This window comes from Lissotriton helveticus, chromosome 11, assembly GCF_964261635.1.
Source record: "Lissotriton helveticus chromosome 11, aLisHel1.1, whole genome shotgun sequence".
In the NCBI taxonomy this organism is placed as follows: Eukaryota; Metazoa; Chordata; class Amphibia; order Caudata; family Salamandridae; genus Lissotriton; species Lissotriton helveticus.
Window position 1 is genome coordinate 924,663,137 of NC_136072.1, and position 24,934 is coordinate 924,688,070.

Genomic DNA, 24,934 nt, shown 5'->3' on the forward strand with positions numbered 1-24,934 from the left:
AACGTCAATGAAATATCCGCTCTAGAGGACCACAGATACGGTCCGTTATCTGAGGATTCAGTTACACACGGATGCGGAAATCCTCTTTAGAGCTAACTATGGTACTGCTGTCAGTAAGTTAGAAGACGACGTAATAACCTGGAGTACCCTTCCGTTGTCTTTAATGGGACGTATATCAATAATGAAAATGGTAGTGCTTCCCAGATTTTTGTTTCTGTTCATGACCATCCGATGGTTCTCCCCAAATCATTCTTTGCACGGCTGCAGCAGCAGATGACCAAGCTGGCCTGGGCGGGCGGACAACCACGTGTCCGATGGACGATACTCACTATGCCATATTCAATGGGGGGGCTCGGAGCCCCGGATTTGGAGGCATATTACCGTGTAGCTCAGGCATCACATCTACACACTTGGCTACATGGGGACCGGAACATACCGCATGGAGACTCTCTTTGCTAGCCCTAACTCACTCCCACATACGATCTTCCAATCGCTTGATCGCAGAACAGGCATATTGGAATCTGTAACAGCCACGAATCATGCATGGCATAGTCTCTTTCAGATGCAAAACGGTGTGCTGCTATACTCGCCGGAGATGCCAGTAGACTGGGCCAGATGGTTGCCCCCGCTTAAGGAAAAGGGAGTAGTTACTGCCTTACAGAAACTGAACATAAAAACGGCAGGTGACCTATTCATTGACGGGGTTGCAAAGACATGGGAACAAGCCCTGGGGACCCGTGACATGCCCTCACTCCTGACACGATTCCAGTACCACAGGGTGCGCCGCGCTCTGAGTGACCTGCTGGGCGGGGACATGGCAGAGCCCCCTGAGGCTCCTGAGCTCACATATGTCCTTAAAACTGCCTCTCCCCGGAAGCTGTTGTCCAATCTATACAAACTAAAGCAAGCGACCACACAACAAACATACACTAAGGCACGATTAGCATGGCAGACTGATTTAGACACTGTAATGGACGATGACACTTGGCGATATTGCTGTACTATCACTACGAAAGTATCACTCAATGGCAGACATAGACTGGTTCACTTCAAATTCCTAAAATCGGGTGTACTACACCCCAGCTAGACTCTGCAGATATGGCCTGAGGGATTCTGCTCATTGCGAGAGGTGCAGCGCCCCAGATGCAGACTTCCTTCACCTCGCTTGGCAGTGCCCTGGCGTCTGGGATTTTTGGGGAAAAATATTCGCTGATATTAGCAAGCTGACGGAGGTTGTCATCACACCTGACCCCCTGGTGGCTCTATTAGGATACACCATGAAGCTGCCAAAGGCGATCAGACGTCTGGTAGACATGGGTCTGCTCGTGGCCCGCCGGTTGCTGGCTTGTTGCTGGATGAGAGGCCCATTGCACACTCCTAAGCGCAGGGCACGCGACATGCTCTATTGCTGCACTCAATCTGAAAATTATAGTGAACTACAGCCCCCCACTAGCAGACCTAAGAACTTCTGGGGCCTGTATCAAATTTACTTGGGGAACAGAGAGGGAACCGAAGGGGCTGCAGAGTGATAGTGCACTGTGTGCTATAAAGACGGATGTGACTGGGGCTGGGGCTCAAAGTGTTCCCTTTGTATTGCTATTGCGGACTGTGCAAAATGTCCCTCAACAGAAGTATAATTTGCAATTATGGTGAAGCGCCGCCTGCCCTGCTATGGGTTGTTGGCTAAATGGCTGTGTATATACTAATTAGAAGGATGCAATGATACCGTGCACGCAGAGGAAGTCAGCAATGTCAGATGGGGGGTGGGGGGATACTGAGCGGGACTGTTATTTTATCTTGCTGTTCTCAATGTAAACGCAATAAAGAAATTTACACAAAAAAAAAAAAAAAGAAGTGGAGGATGGTATCACCAACCTCACCTGCGAGAAGGCCCCATGCCCTGACAGCCTCCCTCCTGACCTTTTTAAATCTAACCCCTCGCTGTGGGCGTCAGTATTGGTGGCTGTGTTGAACTCGGCAGCTAGGGTTGGGTGCCCGGAATCTTGGGGAACGTCCACAATAGTACCAGTTTTTAAGAAGGGAGATCGCAACTGCACCACAAATTATAGACCAATCTCCCTCATTGATTCCGTGGTAAAAGTTGTGGGAGGAGTAGTGCTGAACAGATTGAGCACCTGGGCGGAAGAGAACAAGATCATTTCCGACGTGCAGTTTGGGTTTCGCCCAGGATGCTCAACTGTGGCACAATGTGTCAATCTTTACCTCACCCTCGGAAAGTACACCATTGCCCGCCAGGGAACGATCTACATGGCCTTCATGGACCTGTCCTGTGCCTTCGATTGTGTTAATTGGGAAAGGCTGTGGCAGTCCATGGAGGCCATGGGGGTTGAAGCTAACTTGGTGGACTTCCTGAGGGACCTACACAGAGACACCAGGGCATATATTAGGTGCTCTGAAGACCTAAGGGTCATAAGGGATTTTAATACAGAAAGGGGGGTACGCCAAGGGTGTATTTTAGCCCCCTTTCTTTTTAACTTATACATTAATGATCTGGACCGGACCCTGCAGGAAACAGGGGCTGATTTTCCGTACGTGGGATGCAGGGGACTGCCCGTCTTGCTATACGCAGACGACGCAGTTCTCCTGGCACGTTCCCCCAAAAGCCTGCAAATCCTGCTCGATTCATTTCGTGGGTTTATGGCAGAGAGAGACTTGGCCATAAATAATGCAAAATCATATATAATGCAGGTAGGGCCCCGCCCACAGCGCCAGTATCCCTTTATGGTAAACGAAGCGAGAGTACCAATATCCCCCACCTTTTCTTATCTTGGTGTCCTAACAGATGATCGTCTGAACTGGGATGCCCTAATTAAGAAGAGAGGGGAGGTGTCTAGGTGTAACACAGCGATTCTCAGCTTCTCAGCGAAAATGGGCAACCGCCCTGTGGCTGTAATGCTGAAAATCTACCAAGCCAGGAGTGTATCCATAGCCACTTATGGGAGCGAGCTGTGGGGATACACCAGAGTGGAAGGGATCCAGGTGACCGAAAACAGCTTTTTAAAACAGTTGCTGGGGGTCCCGCAAGGGGCAGCGAACCTATCGGTTCATGAAGAAACTGGTCTAACATACATCAGTGACACCCTGGGTTTGCGCCCATTGCTTTTCTGTCTGAAAAGCTGGCTAAATAAAGATCTTGTCCTTACTAAAATATTGAAAGAGTCCTTGAGCTTGGACCACATGCCTGCAACATCATGGCTTAATTACCTAAAGGGGTGTTTTAGCGAGCTGGGCCGTTTGGACCACTTTTTAACACCTGACCGCATTACCAAGGCAGACGTGGCCGTTGTGAAGGAATCTTTCGCAACGCGCAAGCAGATCAAACGCGAGGAGCAGGAACTGTTGAAAAGTGGTGTCTGTAAACATCTAATGGTTAGAACTTCTCTCGCTATGGAGCCATATCTCATGTGGCCTTTGTCAATGCATGAAAGATTCCTGCATGTCAGGTTTAGACTGGATTACTCCCATCTTTTATTAGCAATACCTAAGGGGAGCCACAAAGGCCAAGTTTTAGCACCCTGTGGCTGCGGCAAAGTGTCTCCACAGGACCTGCTACACTTTGTCATTTTTATGAAGCCCCCCGGAGGTTGTTTTTAAAATCCCTTTTAAAAAAGCTAAACTTTTCGCAGGTTCGTCCTGCTCTTTTCTATTTGCAACTTTTAAAGCCTGAACATATTCCGCTTACTGTTGGTTTTTTAAAATGCTCCTTAAGGTACAGGAAATGTCTGGATTCATAACTGTCCTGGTTGTAGTGTATTTTGAAGAATGGATTTTATTATAATAATGTGATGTACATTATTCCTTAAACTTCTGATTGATTTACGGGCCAATTGTACTCCTCTGAACGTGTATATTTCTTCGGTTATGTTTTTATAATGATAAAATTTAACTATTATGGTTTTTATTCTGAGAACCGAATAAAGTTTAATTAAATGAAAAAAATATATATATATACTACTTTTACCTACAAGACATGCCTGTGCATCATTCTTCATTTTAATACACTGTCAAGTCTTTTTATGCTTTAGAATTGCTCGATATTCTAGTTTGTGCTTGTGGTATTTTTGCGGATTTCACTGCAGTTAGTGAAGGGAAGTTATCTACATACACGCACAGACACCATTTTTTTTTTCCAAATCTGTTTTCATTTTCAAAGGAAGAGGGAAATCGCAGATCACAGGATCAGGAATACACCGCGTTAAGCCTACAACCCTATCCAGGGCCAGCCGCATGTTCGAGTATTACATGCAATTTGTTAATGCTCTGCAGAGAAGGAGAGGTGTTACACTGCGTTACGCCTACAACCCACAAGGGGCCGGCCGCTTTCTGTGGTGTCTATGATAGGCCTCGGTATCCCAATGGTGTCAGCAATGGTGTCAGCAAGGCAGAAGACGTTGTGTCAAGAAACCCCCAGCGGCCGAGATCAAAGACGGCCAGCGAGTAGCAGTGGCAGCAGTAGCTTCTGATTTTGCCTCGCCTCAACCAAGTTGAATGTTCCGCTCTTACCCCTTGAGGCTGGGGGTGGTTAGTTATTTTCGCCAGGTCGTCGGCGGGAGGGGGGAGTGAATTGACTGGATTGCATTTCCCTGTGCTATACTATTACCAATCACCTATGAGGATGATGGACTATGGACTGTTTAATTTCATGTTTCCTGTTGGTGGATTTCTGGTTGAAGGGGGAGGGGGGTTGGTTTCTGGGATTGGGATGGAGGGGAGGTACGTTCCACGTCCACCGGGTAAGCTGGGGGACTCTGGCTGCGCGACTCTTAGACTTTCTGAAGCAACGGGCGCCCCTGGGTTCTTGACTGCACTACATTCCCGCAGGGCTCCTGCCCCTAGGCCTCCCCATACGGTAGATGCTTTCTGGGGCCTGTGCTTTTCCGTCCTTGTTAGTACCTATTATGCCGGCCACCACGCTTAACATCGTGACCCTGAATGTGAGGGGTCTTAATAACCCGGTAAAGCGCAGAGCGGTCCTGTCATGCCTAGAAAATATGCAGGCGGACATTTGCCTCCTACAAGAAACTCACCTTTTAGCAAGGTACTGCCATCGCCTGCGATCCCCGAAATTCCCCACCCAATTTTTTTTCTCTAGTCCCACTAAAACAGCGGGAGTGGCGATTTTAGTGGCTCAGCGGTTCCGGGGTGAGGTTTTACAGAGAGAAGCAGAGGTCAAAAGGAGGCTATTGATCTATCGTTTTGCTATTAACGGCCTGACTTTTACCATTAGCGCTATCTACGCTCCTAACGAAGGCCAGGAAAGATTCTTACACGAGGCCCTCGTGAAAGCTACAGACACGACAAATAGGCACTTAATCTTGGGGGGAATCTGAACCTGGTTTTTGATAATCATAACGACAGGTCATGTCAACGTTTTCACCAGACTGGCGCTATTTCTAAGGTGGGGATCACCCGCATTAGCGACTTAGGCCTCTGTGATCTTTGGCGCGACCTGCATCCACATGAGCGAGAATACTCATATTACTCCAACGCAGACAAGACATATGTGAGACTGGACCATTTCTTAGCGTCTGCATCAGTCCGTGCACTTACGTCTGGAGTTGAGATAGGGGCGGCCTCCCTGTCGGACCATTCGCCGGTCATTGCTACCCTCACGCTTCCACCTAGAACTCTACCCTCCAGAGTGTGGCGCCTACGGGACCCGACCCTTCATCGGACAGATGTGGTTAAACCCATACAGCATTCCATTACTGAGTACCTCTAACATAACACGAATTCAGACACCACCCTGGCAACGCAGTGGGCTGCGCTAAAAGCGGTAGTGCGGGGGGAGTTCATTGCCATTGCGGTGGCAGATAATGCTGAGCGCAAGAGTAAGAGGGAAGAATTGACGCAACAAACTAAAGAGTTAGAGAGGATACATCAGAGGACAGGCGCACCAAGAGTATGGAAAAACCTTAAGGCCGCTCGCAGTCAGATAGCAGTGCTCGATCTAGATACAGAGGATAATGCGATAGCCGAGGCATTCCGAGATTTTTATGCCACCCTCTACACTGGAGTCCCACTAGACGGCACGGATGGGAATACCTTTTTAGACTTGGTCACTTTGCCAGTTCACACCCAAACCCAAGCCGACCACCTCAATAGGGACATACGCACAGAGGAGGTCATCGCGGCCATCTCCCGTCTGAAACCGGCTAAGGCATACTATACTATAAGGCATTCTGTGCCACCTTGGCCCCCTTGCTCACCAGTCTGTTTAACTTGTTCGCCGACCCAGGGGCTATTCCGAGTGACCTCCTGGAGGCGTCAATTGCAGTCATCCCCAAACCCGGGAAAGATAAAAGTAATTGTGGAGCTTACCGCCCGATATCTCTCCTCAATATTGACCTGAAATTATACCCTAGCATACTGGCGGCGCGCCTTGGCCCACTCATGTCGGGGCTTATAGACCCGGATCAGGCGGGATTCATTCCCGAACGCCAGACATCAGACAACACCAAAAGGGTTCTCCACCTCATCGAGAAGGCCACGTGGGTCCCAGGAGAATATATGATGCTCACTATCGAAGCTGAGAAAGCGTTCACTTGCCGTATTTAGCGCAGGTACTAGAACGCACGGGGATGGGAGAGAAATTCCGTACATATATTCTCAAGCTCGCTTTCCCATTGAAAGAGGCACGAGGCAGGGGAGCCCTCTGTCGCCCCTCCTCTTTGCCCTCTATATGGAACCGCTGGCTGCGAGACTGAGGGAGAACCCAGCCATTACTGGAATAAAGTTCGGCGGGTATGTCCACACGATCTGCCTTTACGCGGACGATGTATTGATCTCTCTTACCAACCCGGGAACTGCTCTGCCAGCCTGTATGGCAGACTTGGACGCTTTTGCACGAGCGGCAGGTTTCAAGGTGGATACGGACAAATCGGTTGCCCTCGATCTCTCACTGTCTAAATCTACCCGGGAGCACCTGCAGAACTTGCTTCCTCTCCAATGGGCAACGAACCCAACACCATATCTGGGGATCCAACTGGCCTCTTCACTCCCTGAGGTGGTCAACACCAACTATACCCTTCTGAGTCAGAGGATCCGCCGAGAACTCGGCAGATGGAAACATTACCCTATTTCATGGCTTGGTAAAATCGCGGCGGTCAAAATGTCCATTTTACCCCAGATACTTTATCTCTTCCGAGCCATCCCTCTCCGGCCACCAGCGGGATGGATACGCCAGACACAAGCCGAACTTGCACAATTCATCTGGAATTGGCGGAAGCCGCGGATGCGACGGGGGTTGTCGATGCTTGCCCCAGAGGGGGGTGGGCTGGGAATACCGGATCTCCACCTCTATTTTCAAGCCGCTCATCTACGGTATTTGGTAGAGTGAAGCCGGTGGGAGTCAGAGAAGCACTGGCTCTTTCAAGACCAGGCGGTGGCAGCGCAACCTCTACAGGACATTCCATTTCTACATAAAGCCCATACACCATCTAATCTGTACGTCTCGTATATTACACGGGTTCCCCTGAAGGTGTGGGACGCTACTAACCTCAAGCACGAGCTCACGTTCTTTCCAGCCCCACTAACCCCACTACAGGATAACCTGGAATTTACTCCTGGCACGAACTCTACGGCCTTTGCACGATGGGGGCCTGCCGGATGTCGCGTCCTATACCATGTCTACAGTGCTGAAGGGGTCCTTCCTTTTCCTCAGTTGAGGCAGACATATGGGCTCCCAGAGACGGAAAGACTCCGATATTTACAAGTAAGGCACTGGGCGCCTAAACCCAACGTCCGCTCCAATGCAAATAGACTCCTGTTCCCTTATGAGAGGTGGCTACTCACACGCACATCTGACAAGAAACTCATTTCTGACTTGTATAAGATGCTACAAGGGCGCCTAACGCACACCTATAATCCTAGCAAGGCGAGGTGGGAGAGGGAGATCGGAAGAGTCTAAGCCAGAAAGAGTGGGATAACATATACTACAGGGCCCGACATTCCGCATACCATATGGGGCTCACCGAAACCCTCATGAAGGTAGTCACATACTGGTACTACACCCGAGGGTATACACGCGATGGATAAAACACAAGAGGCGCACTGCTGGCGGGGTTGTGGACAAATGGGCACCCTAGTACACTTATTGTGGGAGTGGGAGCATGTCCGGGCATACTGGACTCAGGCCTTAGATGAAGTGGATAAGCATTTTGAGATAGAGCTCCCGCGCTTCCCAGCGTATGTTCTGCTTGGCCTCCCCAATCCTTTGATGTATCCGCTGTGATCCCGTAGAGGTAGGCAGATAGCAATAGCGTTGGGGTCTGCAACACAGAATATACTCATACATTGGCGTACTTCCAATGCCCCGACATTCACAGACTGGTTACATCGTCTGTGGCACGTCCTAGGAATGGAAAAGCTGACGCTCACCCTGGCGGGGGAGGGACCCAAATACAACGAACTCTGGCAGCCCTTTCTGTTGCTACTGGTTACGGAATTTAGAGAAATTACATGCCCCAGATACCTGAGGCTGTTGCACCTCACCGAAGCTCAGGGGACGACCTGAAGGGGAAAGAGAATTGCAGATGAACTTAGAAGTATTAGGCAGTAGACATGGAACACGGGGAAAGGGCGGGGAGGGGGCCGGTTGGGAGGTGGGGGGTGTTTATGGGGACTGTTTTCTTAGTTGGATAAGTAATTGGATGTAACACTATTTGATGATGTACCAACTGTCGAGTTTCAGTCTTTGGAATCGCTGACTGTGAATGCATTCACCGAAGCTTTAATGAATGATAACTGACTATATGCTAATATGTGCCTGTGTTGCGCCTTTAAACCACAATAAAGAAATTTAAACTTAAAAATACCTCAGGCTTCAGAAGTGCACACATGCAAGTGCAGAAAGGTCTGCTGGCCTCTATGCCATGCCCTATTATATACTAGAGACGGTTAGGTAGTTTCAATCCCCCTGCCCTAATATGTACTAGGGCCCTGTGGGGTAGGTCATGCAAATCACAGGGGTACCCCAACCCTTAGTGTACCCTAACGTACATAGGTGTTTTCACTGTATTCTAAGTGTATTCTGCATAGCACTGGCCCTGGGATTGGTTAGGCAGAGCCCAGTGTCAGAGTGAGTTATCACCAGTACCAGTCAGCAAAAAGTTGGGGGGTGCCCAGGGCACAGGATGACGTTGCAACAGAGATCCATTGGTGGAGGTTGCATGCTGAGGTAATAGTGCCTGCTGATGTCGCTGGTGTGGTAGTGCTGAGGGACTGCAGTGAGATATTCTTCTGTGACCTTGTTCCAGCTACGACGAGGGGGCAGTGACGGCAGTGGTGTACGTTGGGTGTGGTGAAGGTGAAGTGCACGCAGTGGTGGTCAGTCCAAAGGAGTTCAGAGGTGTGGCTGTAGGTGATATTTCAGCTGGTGGAGAAAACTGGATTAAGCGTGCCTTCGGCAGCGTTGGTCAAAGTGGTGACTAGCTGCTTGAGTCCGATGTTCACAAGGTTCTCCAGAAGGTATGCAGTGTTCTGGTCGCTGGGGTTGTCTAGGGGGAAGTGGAGGTTGCAGAGTAGGATGTTGTCGGTATGGGTGTGATGAGGTCTACGATGGCATCAGGGCTGGGAGGGCTTTGGAGGAGGGTGCCCAGGGGGTGATGTTGGGGTTGGTCTGGATCTGGAAATGGAGATGTTCCATGGTCGTCGTTGGGTCATTAGAGTGATTCGTCAGGCAGAGGGTGTTCTTGTGAATGATGGCGATGCCTCCTCCTGGTCGGTCGGCACGGTCCTTGCGGGTGATTTTGTAGCCGTCGGGGATGGCAGTGGAGACGTCTGAGCCAGAGCGGGGGTCAGTCCAGGTTTCCGCGAGGAAGGCGATGTTGAGCGAGACGGCATTGAGGAGGTCCCTGATTTCTGTGGCGTGTTTGTGGAAGGAGCGCATGTTTAGGAGGATGCAGCTGAGTCAGTCGGGTACTCTGTTGGCTGGAAGGGCGGCGAGAGAAGCTGGAGTGTGGAGGTGGGCAAGGGTGTACCTGCAGTTTCGGCAGTTACTGCTACATCAAAAGACTAGATGACATTCCAATTTGGCTCAGGGTCACCAGTGCCCAAAGCAGCGGTGTTCATACTAGGACTGCCACAATCTGAAATCCTATGCAGTCAGGGGGATCCAAGTCCAATGTGGACTCTGTATTTTGGATGCTGGATTACTGGGAGGGCAGCAACGTCTGTCACAAAGGAATACTCTGAGCTGGATCCACTCTCAGTACAAACACCCAAAGGCAGCCTCAAAATGGGAGATGTGGCAGAGCTCCTGGGAATTATGTGTATTTTAGTGCAGGGGTGTTTCACCACGCCAGTACTGTTTTTAGCCACTAATATTGGACTTCCACTGTACTAATTCAGCCCCACTGTATTTCTGTGTATTGCTGCCTATTGAGTAGTTATCTTTCTTATATTAGCCAAAATATTTGGCAAACTGTAGCCAAACTGCAATCATCACCTCCTTTATTTATGCATGCAGCTTCAAAGTGGCAAAAAAGCAGCATTTTCACAGTAAGTAAACCATTGAACTGCATAACAATTTAGTTGGGTTTTCTGCAAGAAGCACATTTCTGGTGAGACGTCAGCTCAAGGGTCAAATTTATTTGCCTTAAGTGACTTTTTCAATGTAGCAAATATAATGAACACAGGCCACTCTCACATCAGTAACCATAATACCTGCTGCAACTTTTACCTCAATTACTTTCGCAGCTCCATCAGTCATGGCAAGCGGGCAGCTGAACAGGCCTGAAGATGGTGCGTAGAGGTACATCTTAGCCACCTGATATACTCGACTAAAAGAGAAAAACATTCTCAGAACAAGGAAAGGCAAAGCAGTAAATTAACACAAAGCTGAATACAATTTTTTTTACTGGGTCTACAAAGTAGGTATCCAGAGCAGGGACATAAAATACTAGTACATTTAAGTATCCAGAAGCAGAATCTTCATTAAATTCATAAATAGACTGGCCCATCTTTGTGTGGGATCCAGGAACACGTTTTAGGAGAGCTGTCTCTATTTTTAAGAAAAATTTCATAAAGAAACTACTGATATCAAGGCAACATATTGTGATTTTTATAATGAAATCTACTAAAATTCAAATTTGAAAACCCTTTTAGCTAATTAAATTTCAAACGAAATTGTGCAACAGCATAACCAACAATACATTTCTTTCTAAAAATCACAACATAATATTGTTAAAGACAAATGAATAAGCAAAACTTTTAAGAACAAATTACTTCATAGGTTCAACATGTCAAGTTACTAGAGTCCCATCCTAGGTGGCCTTATTCAACAAAGCAGTCAGGCACTAATGTATGAAGAAGACACAAGGAGCATCTATCCAGGTTGCATACAAGTACTCTAAGAGCCCAAAGGCTAAGGCACCGTTATCCTAAGGTGGCAATTAAAGTTTCAATTATGTTCTAATAGAAAGTTTATCATTGGCCCCAGCTTTAGGAAACAAGTGTCTTCTTTGGTGAACAGATCATGTGATTTGCTTTCTCTGCACTGTGTGCTGTAGCTTGTTTGCCCTGGGTAGATTGTGTCTTTTTTTCCATAGCCCTCTCATTAGCAACTATACTGTAGTAAAGGAATGGGAAACGGGCTCGCCAGTAAGGAGTCCCAGTAAACAGAACTATTCTTCTGGAGTCTCTCAACACATCCATAGGAAGGAGGACTCCTGAGAAGGTTCATCTCCACTGGCTTGTGAAATGTTACTTTTCAGATCAGTTTTGCATCATACATTGGTTCAAAAATGGCCAAATGAGTTATGTAGAATATATGCTCCAAAACAGGTGCTGATCTACGAACTCTGGGAAACTTCCCCTTCAGCTGGTCGATGTATTTACTAACATTTAACCTTCATCAACACTTTTCAGGGGACGGGCTACCTACTCTACTCAAATGTTTAAGACTGTAAATGAACATCCTATTCTGCAAACAGTCTCAAGGTTTCAGATTAAGTTCTACAGAACTCCTAATTCAAACAACAAGACCAAAACCCATCATCCAAGAGGGAGCCACTATCCTGGACAAGTAAGTGATTGTCCCCTCCCTTTTACACCCACACGCGTTCTTGAGCAATCTTTTCCTGGCAGAAAAGAAGGACAAGAGTCAATGTCCAGTGATAAACCTAAGAGACGTAAATGAATTACTGGTGTACAGTCATTTCAAGATTGCAGGGTTCCATATATTGCTGGACATGCTTTTACTGGGCGACTGAATGGTAAGGTTGGGTCTGAAGGAGGACTCCAATTTTCCTGCCACAGAGGAGATTCCTCTGGTATGTAGGCTCAAGAAGTGTACGAGTTCTCGGCATTCCCCACTGGGCTCTCTCTCTGGCCACTGAGGCTTCACCAAGATAATGAGGCTTAACATAATGGTGGATACTGCTGCAAACTTTCCCATCAGTTTCATCCCCGAATCCAGGGCAGGGGCTGCCCCGTACTCTGTTTAAGCACATCTGGCAAAACAGATAACGAGGGTGTACCATGTGTGCTGGTAGATATTGCAGCAAAGACAGTACCCCAAGTGCCGCAGTCTTCCACTGAGAAAGCCACCCCAACTGGCAAGCATACTGTGAGAATTCAATCTCTTCCCTGGAGTCCCCTATGGGAAAACACTGCTTCAAGCGGATTCGTTTTTTGTGCAATCCAGAACGAAATATCCTCCTGTCTAGTGGGAATTTTACCCATTACTGCATTTATTGTTACTGGACTAATTCCAACTGTAGCCAATTGTGAATGTGCAGCTTTAGCAGCCCTCGCAGGATGTGCTGTCATTGTTTGCATTACGAACTGTGTCTAACATCTTTATATGTGGACTAGTCCTGTGCACAGTGGATAAAGATGCAGTGCGGTCAGATTTGTTATGTCTAATTATGGTGTGTAACCGGCTAAGACTGGCCATGTTGCTCCCTTATTGCTAAGGGGACCTAGTCTAGCTTCATCTGGAGTGTGTGGTAGGGTGCCTTCAAGCCAATTTTGGTGTTCTTGTTAAGGAAGAGGCATTTCTAGTGCTTCGTAAGTTATGTAGAACTGCAGCTACTGTTTAAGTATTATAAACTCTTGTGCAAGTGCTGGGAATGTAACCCATGAATAAAATACCTCTGTCCGGAATGCTTTGTTGGCGTCAACCGTGAAGGTAAAGTCTCCACCCGCAAGGGGCAGACCATGTTGTTGGAGCACGTTAGTAACAGCATATCTGCAATTTGCTAGTATGTTAATTGCTCCTTCGTCTTCGTCAGCCATATGAATATGTAGAATTCAGAGAGGGTACCACTATGGGGTGATCCTTTTAAAGGTTCAGGCTTGAACAACCTACAGCGGATACATAGGGGTTGCCTACTCAGCTAAGGAGGATTCTTCCCCAACACTACGGACGTCTCTGGTTAAGAGGTGAGTAGGGTTCTTTGGGTATAGAAAAGAAAACTACTCGTGTGATCCATTAGATAAGAACCCAAACTAGAGCGTTGGGGCGCCATGTTGTACGGCTTATACTTTCCTAAGTAAAACTGTGCATTTGTTAGACAACATAAATGGCCAGATTGTGCAAGACTGATTTGGAGTATACCTTCAGGATATGTTGGCATAAGTCATGGTAGCTCATAGTGCACCATCTGCACCTCTAACCTGACCAGGTATAAAATGGATTATGCAACCTCAGAACATGACAACCCTGACTCCCAAAGGAAATCGTGGTAACAGATCTCAAACTTTTTTTTTTTTGGTTGCTTTTGCATACCCAAAAAGATGCACAAGAAATAACTAGCAGCGATTCAATATTTATTGAAGCATTGTGATTCTTGCATAAAAGACATGTGCTGCAATTATCCATAAAAGGAAACAGAATAGCGTAATTAGCATTATGAGAATGGTGAAAAAGATAAACAGTACAATCCTTGTGCTATAACCGTGAATATATGCTGGCATAGAAGTACTATAATTTATTGAACTCCTACCTAGTGCTACCTAACCTAGTATGTCTGTGGTGGGTAAATCTGCCAAATGCCAGTAGGGCGATCTAACTCTGTAGAAAATAAAACGACAAATATGAACATTGCCGGCGCCATCTTGCTTAGCGAAGGCCTTTACCTGCGCGTAAGCAGCAACCATTTTAGACATCACGGCCATTTCATACTCTGCTGGTCACCTGTGAGTCACCCCGACCTCGCTATCAACCCCCCGCGCTCTGTAAAGTTAATTTGGCAGCAATTTCTAGGTACAGACGTTCTGAGTCTGGACCTTCGCTTTGATCTTCCAGGATAGTTAAACAGTTTCTCAAAGGATTGTTCCGTGTCTACCCCCCCGGTGAGGCCTCCGCCTCCTACTTGCCAATTGAATTTGGCCCTCACACAACTCATGAAGGGCCCATTTAAACCAATACATCGATCAGACATGAAATTCCTTTCTTGGAAATTGGCTCTTTTTCTTGCTCTCACATCAGCAAGACGCATTGGGGAGTTGCAGGCTCTCACGATCTCAAGATCCAAGAGCAGTTCAAAAGGAATACAGTAATCTTGAGAACTAACCCAAAGTTCATACCCAAGGTGCCCTCGGACTTCCACTTAAATGAGCCGGTTATTCTCAAAGCTTTCTTTCCTCACCCTACTACACCAGCGGAGAGGTCACTGCATTCTGTGGATATAAAACGGTGCTTAAAATTTTATTTGGATCGCACCAAGGGATTCCGTAAATCCTCTCAATTGTTCATTGCCTTTGGTGGTCCTTGCAAAGGCCTCCCTCTATCAAAACAGGGTATTGTGAGGTGGATTACAAGTGCCATTCTACATTGCCATGCTGCTGCGGGTAGGCCACTGACCAGCAAGGTTAGAGCGCATTCCACTAGATCAGTGGCTTCTTCAACAGCTCTCTTCGCGGGAGTGCACATCAAAGACATTTGCAGAGCTGCAACTTGGAGCAGCGTGCACACCTTTACAAAGCATTACTGCTTGGAATCCTTGCAACAGGAAGACACGGCCGTGGGCCAGGCAGTCCTGAGGAACCTCTTCCACTAATTGGTGAGCTTTCCTTTCTATCCCACCTTCCTTATTCTGCACATTTTGTATCTTCATGTATTGGTGGCTATTACAAGGTATATTTATGCCACAAAATATGTTTTTTTATTGCTAACTGCTTGCTACTCTGATACAAAAGCATGGGAATTTTTGAAAGTTCCAATCCTGGGGCAAGAAAACAAGTTACTTACCTGTAACTTTGGTTCCCCAGTATTGGTAACTTTCATAGATTCCCATGCGCCCACCCACCTCCCAGAGGAAAGCTCAGCCTTCAGCAGATATGGTGACTGTTACACAACGGCTACGAAAATCTGAGGCTTTGAGGTTCCTTCAGGAGGGTTCTAAGGGGTGAGGCTCTTCTGATTGGGTGATGCCTAAGTTTGGTCTCTTTTACAAAAAGAGACAGATATGATACAAAAGGGAATGAGGCCTAGGCCTTTTTCTTTCTCTTTTGAACCTACTGCTATGTTATTTTGTTACCGAGACTCCCATTCCGACGACGGGGAATGATACAAAAGCATGGAAATCTATGAAACTTACCAATACTGGGGAACCAAAGTTACAGGTAAGTAACTTGTTTTCTTCACTAACCCTTCTAAGAGAAGTAATTGCTACCAGGAAAGCTACTTTCCAAGTTAGGAATTGCAATTCGCATTTATGTAATGGTTCAAAGGGAGGACCCATTAACCTTGTAAGAACAATGTTCAGGTTCCACACTGGTGCTGGTGGCATTCTGGGAGTAATTATTCTTTTGAGTCCTTCCATGAAAGCTTTAATAGCTGGTACTCTAAAAAGAGACAGGTGTCTGTTTTGTAAGTATGCTGCAATGGCAGCAAGGTGTAGTCTGATAGACGTATAGGCTAAGTTACACTTTTGAAGGTGTAATAGATATCCTATGATGTGTTGGATAGACACGTCTAAGGGATCTATTTGGTTGTTTTGGCAGTATATGACAAAGCGTTTCCACTTAGCAGCATAACATGCTCTGGTAGTGGGACGTCAAGCCTTGTGGAGGAAGGTTGAGGTAACCAAACTCTATGACCTCAGGAGCCAGATCGCTAGGTTGAGCTGAGCTGGGTCCGGGTGTCTGATCTCTCCATGGTTCTGCGTTTATAGGCGTGGAGATAGATTTAGTTTTTGGTGTGGCACCACAGACATTTGCAGCAGCGTGGTGTACCACGGTTGTCTGGCCCAAGTTGGAGCGACTAGAATGAGTGTCAGGAAATGCTGTTGTAGCTTGCAGGTCTGGTCCCGCAGTTTTTCAAATCAGCAATAGTTCGCCCCATCTTAAAAAAGCCTAGTGCAGACCCCTCCCTTCCTTCCAATTTCAGACCCATTTCCCTTCTCCCTTACCTTGGAAAGATATTGGAGAGCTACATTACCTCTTGTCTCTCCTCCTTCATTGAGGATAACCTTCTCTTGGCCTCCCACCAAGCGGGTTTTCGTCCAGCCCACTCTACCGAGTCAGTGGTCCTGTCCGTCCTAGACGAGCTCAAGAGTAATTCAGAAAAGGGGGTGGTGATGAACAGAGTGCCTGAATTAAGCAGACCACTCTTACCCAGTCCAAAGATCAGGGCTTGATCCATCACCGTTTTTTAGCTCACTGCACCATCCCAGCTCAGAACTTGGCTATATGCAAATTAGTCTGTTCCTGTCCCAGTGCATGATGGGAACAGGGCAAACCAAACTACCAAGCCAATTCTTATACTGGGAAGGAAACAAGCTTCCGGGGACCGGTTTCTGCCATTTCAGGCGTTGTCGGCCCGGCTTGCTTGAATCCTGATGGTGCAATGAGCAAGGGACTCACATCTGAGTATACCCTTCCACGCTTATGGTGGACAAAATGATTCAGAAAAGGGGGTGGTGATGAACAGAGTGCCTGAATTAAGCAGACCACTCTTACCCAGTCCAAAGATCAGGGCTTGATCCATCACCGTTTTTTAGCTCACTGCACCATCCCAGCTCAGAACTTGGCTATATGCAAATTAGTCTGTTCCTGTCCCAGTGCATGATGGGAACAGGGCAAACCAAACTACCAAGCCAATTCTTATACTGGGAAGGAAACAAGCTTCCGGGGACCGGTTTCTGCCATTTCAGGCGTCGTCGGCCCGGCTTGCTTGAATCCTGATGGTGCAATGAGCAAGGGACTCACATCTGAGTACACCCTTCCACGTTTTTGGCCACTATAGGTGTGGCAGGGTATACTCAGACATGAGTCCCTTGCTCACTGCTCCATCAGGATTCAAGCAAGCCGGGCCGACGAGGCTGAAATGCCAGAAACCGGTCCCCGGTAGCTTGTCTCCTTTCTGGTGAAGAATTGGCTTGGTAGTTTGGTCTGCCCTGTTCCCATGATGCACTGGGCCAGGGACAGACTAATTTGCATATAGCCAGGTTCTGAGCTGGGATGGGGCAGTGAGCTAAATAACGGTGATGGATCAAGCCCTGATCTTTGGACTGGGTAAGAGTGGTCTGCTTAATTCGGACACTCTGTTCATCACCACCCCCTTTTCTGAATCGTTTTTGGCCACTATAGGTGTGGCAGGGTATACTCAGACATGAGTCCCTTGCTCACTGCTCCATCAGGATTCAAGCAAGCCGGGCCGACGAGGCTGAAATGCCAGAAACCGGTCCCCGGTAGCTTGTCTCCTTTCTGGTGAAGAATTGGCTTGGTAGTTTGGTCTGCCCTGTTCCCATGATGCACTGGGCCAGGGACAGACTAATTTGCATATAGCCAGGTTCTGAGCTGGGATGGGGCAGTGAGCTAAATAACGGTGATGGATCAAGCCCTGATCTTTGGACTGGGTAAGAGTGGTCTGCTTAATTCGGACACTCTGTTCATCACCACCCCCTTTTCTGAATCGTTTTTGGCCACTATAGGTGTGGCAGGGTATACTCAGACATGAGTCCCTTGCTCACTGCTCCATCAGGATTCAAGCAAGCCGGGCCGACTAGGCTGAAATGCCAGAAACCGGTCCCCGGTAGCTTGTCTCCTTTCTGGTGAAGAATTGGCTTGGTAGTTTGGTCTGCCCTGTTCCCATGATGCACTGGGCCAGGGACAGACTAATTTGCATATAGCCAGGTTCTGAGCTGGGATGGGGCAGTGAGCTAAATAACGGTGATGGATCAAGCCCTGATCTTTGGACTGGGTAAGAGTGGTCTGCTTAATTCGGACACACTGTTCATCACCACCCCCTTTTCTGAATCGTTTTTGGCCACTATAGGTGTGGCAGGGTATACTCAGACATGAGTCCCTTGCTCACTGCTCCATCAGGATTCAAGCAAGCCGGGCCGACGAGGCTGAAATGCCAGAAACCGGTCCCCGGTAGCTTGTCTCCTTTCTGGTGAAGAATTGGCTTGGTAGTTTGCTCTGCCCTGTTCCCATGATGCACTGGGCCAGGGACAGACTAATTTGCATATAGCCAGGTTCTGAGCTGGGATGGGGCAGTGAGCTAAATAACGGTGATGGATCAAGCCCTGATCTTTGGACTGGGTAAGAGTGGTCTGCTTAATTCGGACACTCTGTTCATCACCACCCCCTTTTCTGAATCGAGCTCAAGAGTAAGGCGGACTCCAACTTGCCTCAAGCCTTGGTGCTCCTTGATCTGTCCGCTGCGTTTGACACGGTCGACCATTCCATCCTTCTCGGCCGTATCAGCGCAGCGGGCGTTCGGGGAACCGCTCTCTCTTGGCTCGCCTCCTTTCTTAATGGACGGATTCAGGCTGTCCATCTTTCTGGCCACATTGCCCCAACCCGCTTAGTCCCCTGTGGGGTCCCCCAAGGTTCTTCCTTGTCCCCTCTTCTTTTTAATCTTTACATTCTTCCCCTTATCCTTTCCCTCCTTGACATGGGGGTCTCCGTATATAATTATGCGGATGACCTCCAGCTTGTTTTTGACCTTTCCTCCCCCTTGCACTCCCTACCTAAATTTCATTCCACTCTTGTTTTCATCTCGGAGTGGATGAACTGTAACCAACTTAAGCTTAATCTGGAAAAGACGGAGTTGGTCCTGACTGGCCATTCCATCTCCCCGTGGTCGTCTGCCTTTTGGCCCCCCATCTTTGGCCCTCCGCCCATACCAGCGGCCTCGGCAAAGACCTTGGGCATTAAAGTCAGTGGGGACCTCTCCATGCGTGCCCAGATTAGCTCTGTTGTTTCTTCATGCTTTCTTTCCCTCCGTATTATTCGGAAAGTGTCCCGTTTCTTTTCCACCGATGCCCTCAAACTTATTATGCTAGCAATGATTCTCTCCCGTCTCAATTACGGGAATAGTCTCTACGTGGGCATCCCGGCCTACGACCTGCGCCGATTGCAGGCCATTCAGAACCAGGCTGCTCGAATTATCCATCGGCTGCCCAAATCTTCTCACATCACGCCTGTTCTGAAATCCCTTCACTGGCTCCCCATCTGCCAGAGATCTCTCTTCAAGATGGGCTACCTGGCTTTCATGGCCCGCATTCGTATTGCCCCAGCCTTCATCAATTCACTCATCATCCCTTATACTCCCACCCGTGCCCTTCGTTCTTCCAACCAATTCCTCCTTAATGTTCCGCGGTTTTGTAGATCTAAAACTGGAGGCACCAGATTCTCGGTATTAGCTCCCCGTTTCTGGAATAGCCTCCCTTTGTCAATCAGGTCTATCCCAACCTACCCCCAATTCCGTAAAGCCCTCAAGACACATCTGTTCTCCATAGCGTACTCCGGCTGACCTCCTTTCGGCAAACTCCATTCTCTTTAGCTCTCTACTCTCAGCGCCAGGAAGCCGCTTTGGTCGCAGTGCGCTTTATTAAGAACTTTCTTTATTTCATTTCATTTCATTTCATTTCTTGCGCACCACTAACGGAAGTAGTGGGAGAGGAGGAAAAGCGTACGCAAATATTCTTGCCCAGTTCATCCATATTGCATTGCCCTTGGACAATGGGTGTGGGTATCTGGTGGCAAAGTTTAGGCAGTTTTCATGAGTGGCAAAGAGGTCTATCTGAGGTTGTCACCACCTTTGGAAGAACGGTTGAAGATCTTGCAGGTGAAGTTCCCACTTGTGGATCTGCTGTGTTTGTCGACTTAGCAGATCTGCGATAGTGTTTTTCACTCCTGGGACGTGTTGGGCTAAGAGGAAGACGTTTAGCGGTATACCCTATCTCCATATCTGCTGAGCTAATTGAGAGAGCTGTAGAGAGTGTGTCCCCCCCTTGTTTGTTTATGTAGTACATGGCTGTCATATTGTCTGTGCAGACTAAGACAGCCTTGCCTGATACTTGAGTTTGACATGCTTTTAGAGCTAGAAACACGGCTAGCAACTCCAAATGATTGATATGGAATAACTTTTGTTGCGGTGTCCACCTGCCCTGCATGGTGTGATGCAGTAGATGGGCTCCCCAGCCTGAGAGCGATGCGTCCGCTTTCATGACTATTTGGGGAACTGGCTCTAGAAACGGTCGTCCCTTGGAAAGGTTTTTGGTGTTCCACCATTGCAGAGAACGATGAGTCCGACCTTCTACCAACACTAGGTCTGTTAATTGACCTTGTGCCTGGTTCCATTGGCGTGCTAGGCACTCTTGAAGTGGACGCATTTGCAATCTTGCGTGAGGTACTACAGATATGCAAGATGCCATCATTCTTTTGAGTTGCATGAACACTCGAGCTGGTAGCGAGTGTTGTGGTTTTAATTTCGTTAGGAGAGTTTGTACACTTGTTATCCTGGCTGGAGAGGGATAAGCTAGTGTTAATTGGGTGTTTATTGTAGCGCCGAGATATTGTTGTATGTGCGAGGGGTGAAGGTGCGATTTGAAGTGATTTACTGTGAATCCCAAGTCGTGAAGCAGTTGAATAGTAGCTTGAGTGTTTTGCACACACTGTCTGTATGAGCTGGCTTTTATGAGTCAGTCGTCTAGGTATGGGAAGACGTGAATGTGCTGTCTTCTTAGGTGAGCTGCTACTCCTGCTAGGCATTTGGTAAACACCCTTGGCGCTGTTGTGACTCTGAATGGGAGCACTTTGAACTGGTAGTGTTGTCCGTCTAGCACAAATCTGAGATATTTTCTGTGTGCTGCGTGGATGGGAATATGGAAGTATGCGTCCTTCAGATCTAGAGTGACAAGGAAGTCGTTTAATACCAGTAATGGGAGGACCTGTTGTAGAGTGACCATATGAAAATTATCCGACTGTGGGGCGTGGCTTGGGCGCCGATGTAAGAGGAAGTGGGACTCCGCAACCGCCCCTCTCCGGCATATATCCTGACCACCAAATTCGGACCCCTGGCCTCCACTTAACATCGGAGGGTCTGGGGAGCATTAGGTGAGAGGCTGGAGTCGCTGGGTGCCCCGAGACCGCCAGAAACGACTTTTCTCCCCCGAGCGGCACGGCTGGGGTGGTGGGCTTCTAAGATGGCGGCCGGAGTCGCAGTTCGGGCTGCCTGACGGATGTGGGCTGCCGACGGCGGAGGGCTCACGGAGGAGGCAGGACCTACCTGGACTGAAGCGGAGAGTCCTGCGAGTTGCATGAGGTGGGGTGCGCTGACTGGCATTGCGGTTCTGAGGCGGCCCGGGAGCGGCGAATTCGTGGGCTGCCTGACCCTAAGATGGCGGCGCCCGCGTGATAGAGTCTGCCCAGGACGACCGAACAGACGAGTTGGGAGGGCCTGCAGATTTCCCCTGAGAGGGTATCACCCTGCTGCTGGAACAAGGGCACCGGTGACCACTGTCCCGGGGTGGCGTGACGGCCGCTGGCTGTGGCTGGAGACTGCTGGCTGCCCGGGGGATCATCCTGAGAGGACGACAGGAAGGCTGGGGCGCGCCTTCGCGGGACGCCCGTGTGACTCTGGCACGACACCGGTGAGCTGCATATTGGGGCTCTGGTGGCCTGGGGGCCGGCGGTGCCCGCTTTGACTGCTTCTCTTGGGCACCTCAGGGGTGCGAGGACCCGGGACCCCAACTTCCTCCTCATCCTGGGCTGTGGCATCGGCGAAGCCCATAATGGGCCTGCAGGGGGGAGGACCTAGGAATGAAGAGGGCTGCTTCCTGAGCCGGAACGTGATCCCTGCTGCCTGCGGAACATCCACTCCGCTTATTGCTGGCCACTGCAGACGACCGCTTCGTGCTGGCCCTGGAGATCTACCTGAGGGCTCTATTTGGAGCGTCTTCCCTGCGCTGACCTTGACCCTGCACCCACTGTCAGTAAAGCGGGTGTTTCCTGGCACGGGAGACGGAGGGGTGTGAGTCCAGCACTAGTGCCTCCCCTATCGTGGCGACAACGGGCTAACGGGCCGGGAGCACTGAACTGGAGTGGGCGACGCCCGTGGTTTCTGAACACCCGGCAAGCACTATCGCTTGGAGCGGTCTCCGAAACCTGCCGCAAGATGGTCCGGGGAGCCAAAAAGAAGGGATTTGACGTACTGAGACTTGATGACCCGGGTCATTCCGTGGCGGGAGACGGGGCGGCATCTGGCTCTGGGGGCTCAGCCCCGCCACGGGACCCCTCTCTGAGTGACATTATGCAGGCCATTGTGGCGTCACGCGAGGCCCTGGAGAAGCGAATAGACACCATTAGATCTGACCTGTCCCTCTTGAAGGATGACCACAGGAAGCTGAAGGAGCGCGTAACGACCTCGGAAGCGAACATGAAGGGCATTCCTGGCAAAGTGGCTACCCTGAAGGCCTCATTGGCAGAAGTGGCGCAGAAAGTTCGGGTGCTGGAACTCGGGGCCGAGGACAGTGAAGGGCGATCTAGACGTAACAACCTCTGCATAGTAGGAGTCCCGGAGAGGGAGGAGGGCCAGGATAGGGTGTCCTTCTTGGAAAATTGGTTGCGGACGGAGGTGGCACCGGAGGGGCTCTCCCCATTTTTCGCTCTGGAGCGAGCTCACAGAGTCCCGACGCGCCCGCCTAGAGCTGGAGGGCCGCCTCGCTCGATGGTGGTGCGCCTGCTGCACTACCGGGATCGTGATCATATTCTTCAAGCGGCTAGGGGTCTGCCGAACCTGCGCATTGGTAACAGTAAGGTTATGATTTTCCCGGACTTTACCAGAGACGTCCAGCGACAACGATCATCCTTCCTAGCGGTCAAGCGAAAGCTGAGAACTATGCAACTGCCCTATGTTATACTGTTCCCGGCCCGACTGAAGGTCATTGCTGGAGGGAACACTCACTTCTTCCTTACACCGCAGGTAGCTTGGGACTGGATAGAAGCCAGGGGGGAAGCTGGTGGAGACCCCCCCCTGCGACCACACCTAGACGAAGCTCCACTGATTTGACACCGACACGACGACCTGGATCCCCGACTGGGTGGCAACAGGAGAGGGTGATGGCGGTGGCGGCCATCAGCCAGGAGGAGGTCAGCCCCTCCAGTAACGCTTCGGAGTGCTCGAAGAATGCTGATTTGAGTCCTGGCTCCAGCAGCACACATGGTCTCTCCGAGGCGGACCTACCGGTTGTAACCCCGCAAACGGCAGATGGCATCTTTGGCTGAGGCAGCTGTGAGGACATTGGACACGCTGATGTACGGTACTGAGACACGGGAGGGTCCTGCCTGCTGGTGCGGGGGAGGCGGGGGCAGCTGCCTTCTGTTGATCATAACTGTGATATCGGGGGTGAGTTATGGATGGTGTTTTGAATACTTGGGAGGGAGGGGGGAGCTCCGGATCTGAATAGAATTAACGTTCCGTACAGCCTAGCCTGCTCTGGTTGAATTACGCTTGATTTACAGGGTTTGGATGGGGTTACCACGTTGGTTGTCTGTCCTGGGGAGAGGGAGTTGGGTAGGATTGTTTAGTTATGCTACTGGGGGAAGGTGGGTGGGATCTGGGCGTGTCAGAGGCTCCTATGGGGGACTGTGTGAACTGCAATGTGGGCTGCCATGGGACCCGACTTAGGCTATAAATATCTCACGTGGAATGTGAGGGGGATGATTACCATGCATAGACGCCACACAATTCACTCATATTTAATTCGACGGGACATTCATATCGCCTTCCTCCAGGAAACGCATCTCTTTGCACAGGAGGGGAAAGCATTGCAACGGAGATGGAGGGGGCAAGTCCACCACACTGATTACTCGGCCTACGCTAGGGGGGTGGTCATCTGGATAAGGGCGGGAGTACCCTTTCAGTGCACGCAACAGCTTATTGACCCAGAGGGTAGGTATGCAGTGGTGAGAGGAAAACTGGATGGGAGGGACCTAACGTTGGGTTGCCTATATGCACCGAACGTGGAACAGCCTGCCTTCTTCTCCTTGCTGTCCCGCACACTGGCTACGTTCTTAGTGGGACCACTGCTCCTTGGAGGGGACTTTAATTATGTGACTGACACTGCATTGGATCGCACACATCCCCCCTTACTAAATGCACCGGTGAGCAGACTGGCGCTTGCTCGTTCTGACTGGCAACGTCGTTGGGGGCTGATTGACTCATGTAGAGCTTACCACCCATTAGACAGGGACTACTCCTTCTTTTCCCCCCTTCACGAACTTCACGTCTGTATAGACTACCTTCGTGTGCTCCCCGGAGGTGCATGGTGAGGTGTGCCATAGTGAATACCTTACGCGAACGATCTCCGACCATAACCCGCTGCTGGTGCAACTACGATGGTCGCAGCGTCGCCCACACATTCCCACCTGGAAACTTCGCCCGGAGGCGCTAGACGGTCAGGTTTTCCGGACCGCGATTGCCTCGAGTATAGAGATGTATTTTCAGATCAATGCGGGGACGGCAACGGTTGAATGGGACGCCTTCAAACAGTGGTGCGGGGGCGATGCATTGCGACGGTGTCGGGGGTGCGGAAAACCTTGCTCAGTGACATTAACCGAGAGGACGAGAAGCTACGCTCGCTGGAGAAAGAACGACCTGGGCGGCCGGACATTCAGGAGGCCCTACTTGAGGTGAGGGAATCAGCAGCGGCGACGGTGGAGCGTCTCAGGT

The 24,934-nt window shown here is 49.5% G+C and overlaps 1 protein-coding gene across 1 annotated transcript in view; it reads right to left on the bottom strand.

The window, feature by feature from the left end:
• Nucleotides 1-24,934, bottom strand: part of LOC144792285 (acyl-CoA dehydrogenase family member 11-like) — a 574,298-nt gene that overhangs the window by 381,994 nt on the left and 167,370 nt on the right. Inside the window, exon 4 of the mRNA XM_078667230.1 lies at nt 10,703-10,802. Coding sequence (XP_078523356.1) covers nt 10,703-10,802 — 100 coding nt within the window. The remainder of the gene's footprint in view (nt 1-10,702; nt 10,803-24,934) is intronic.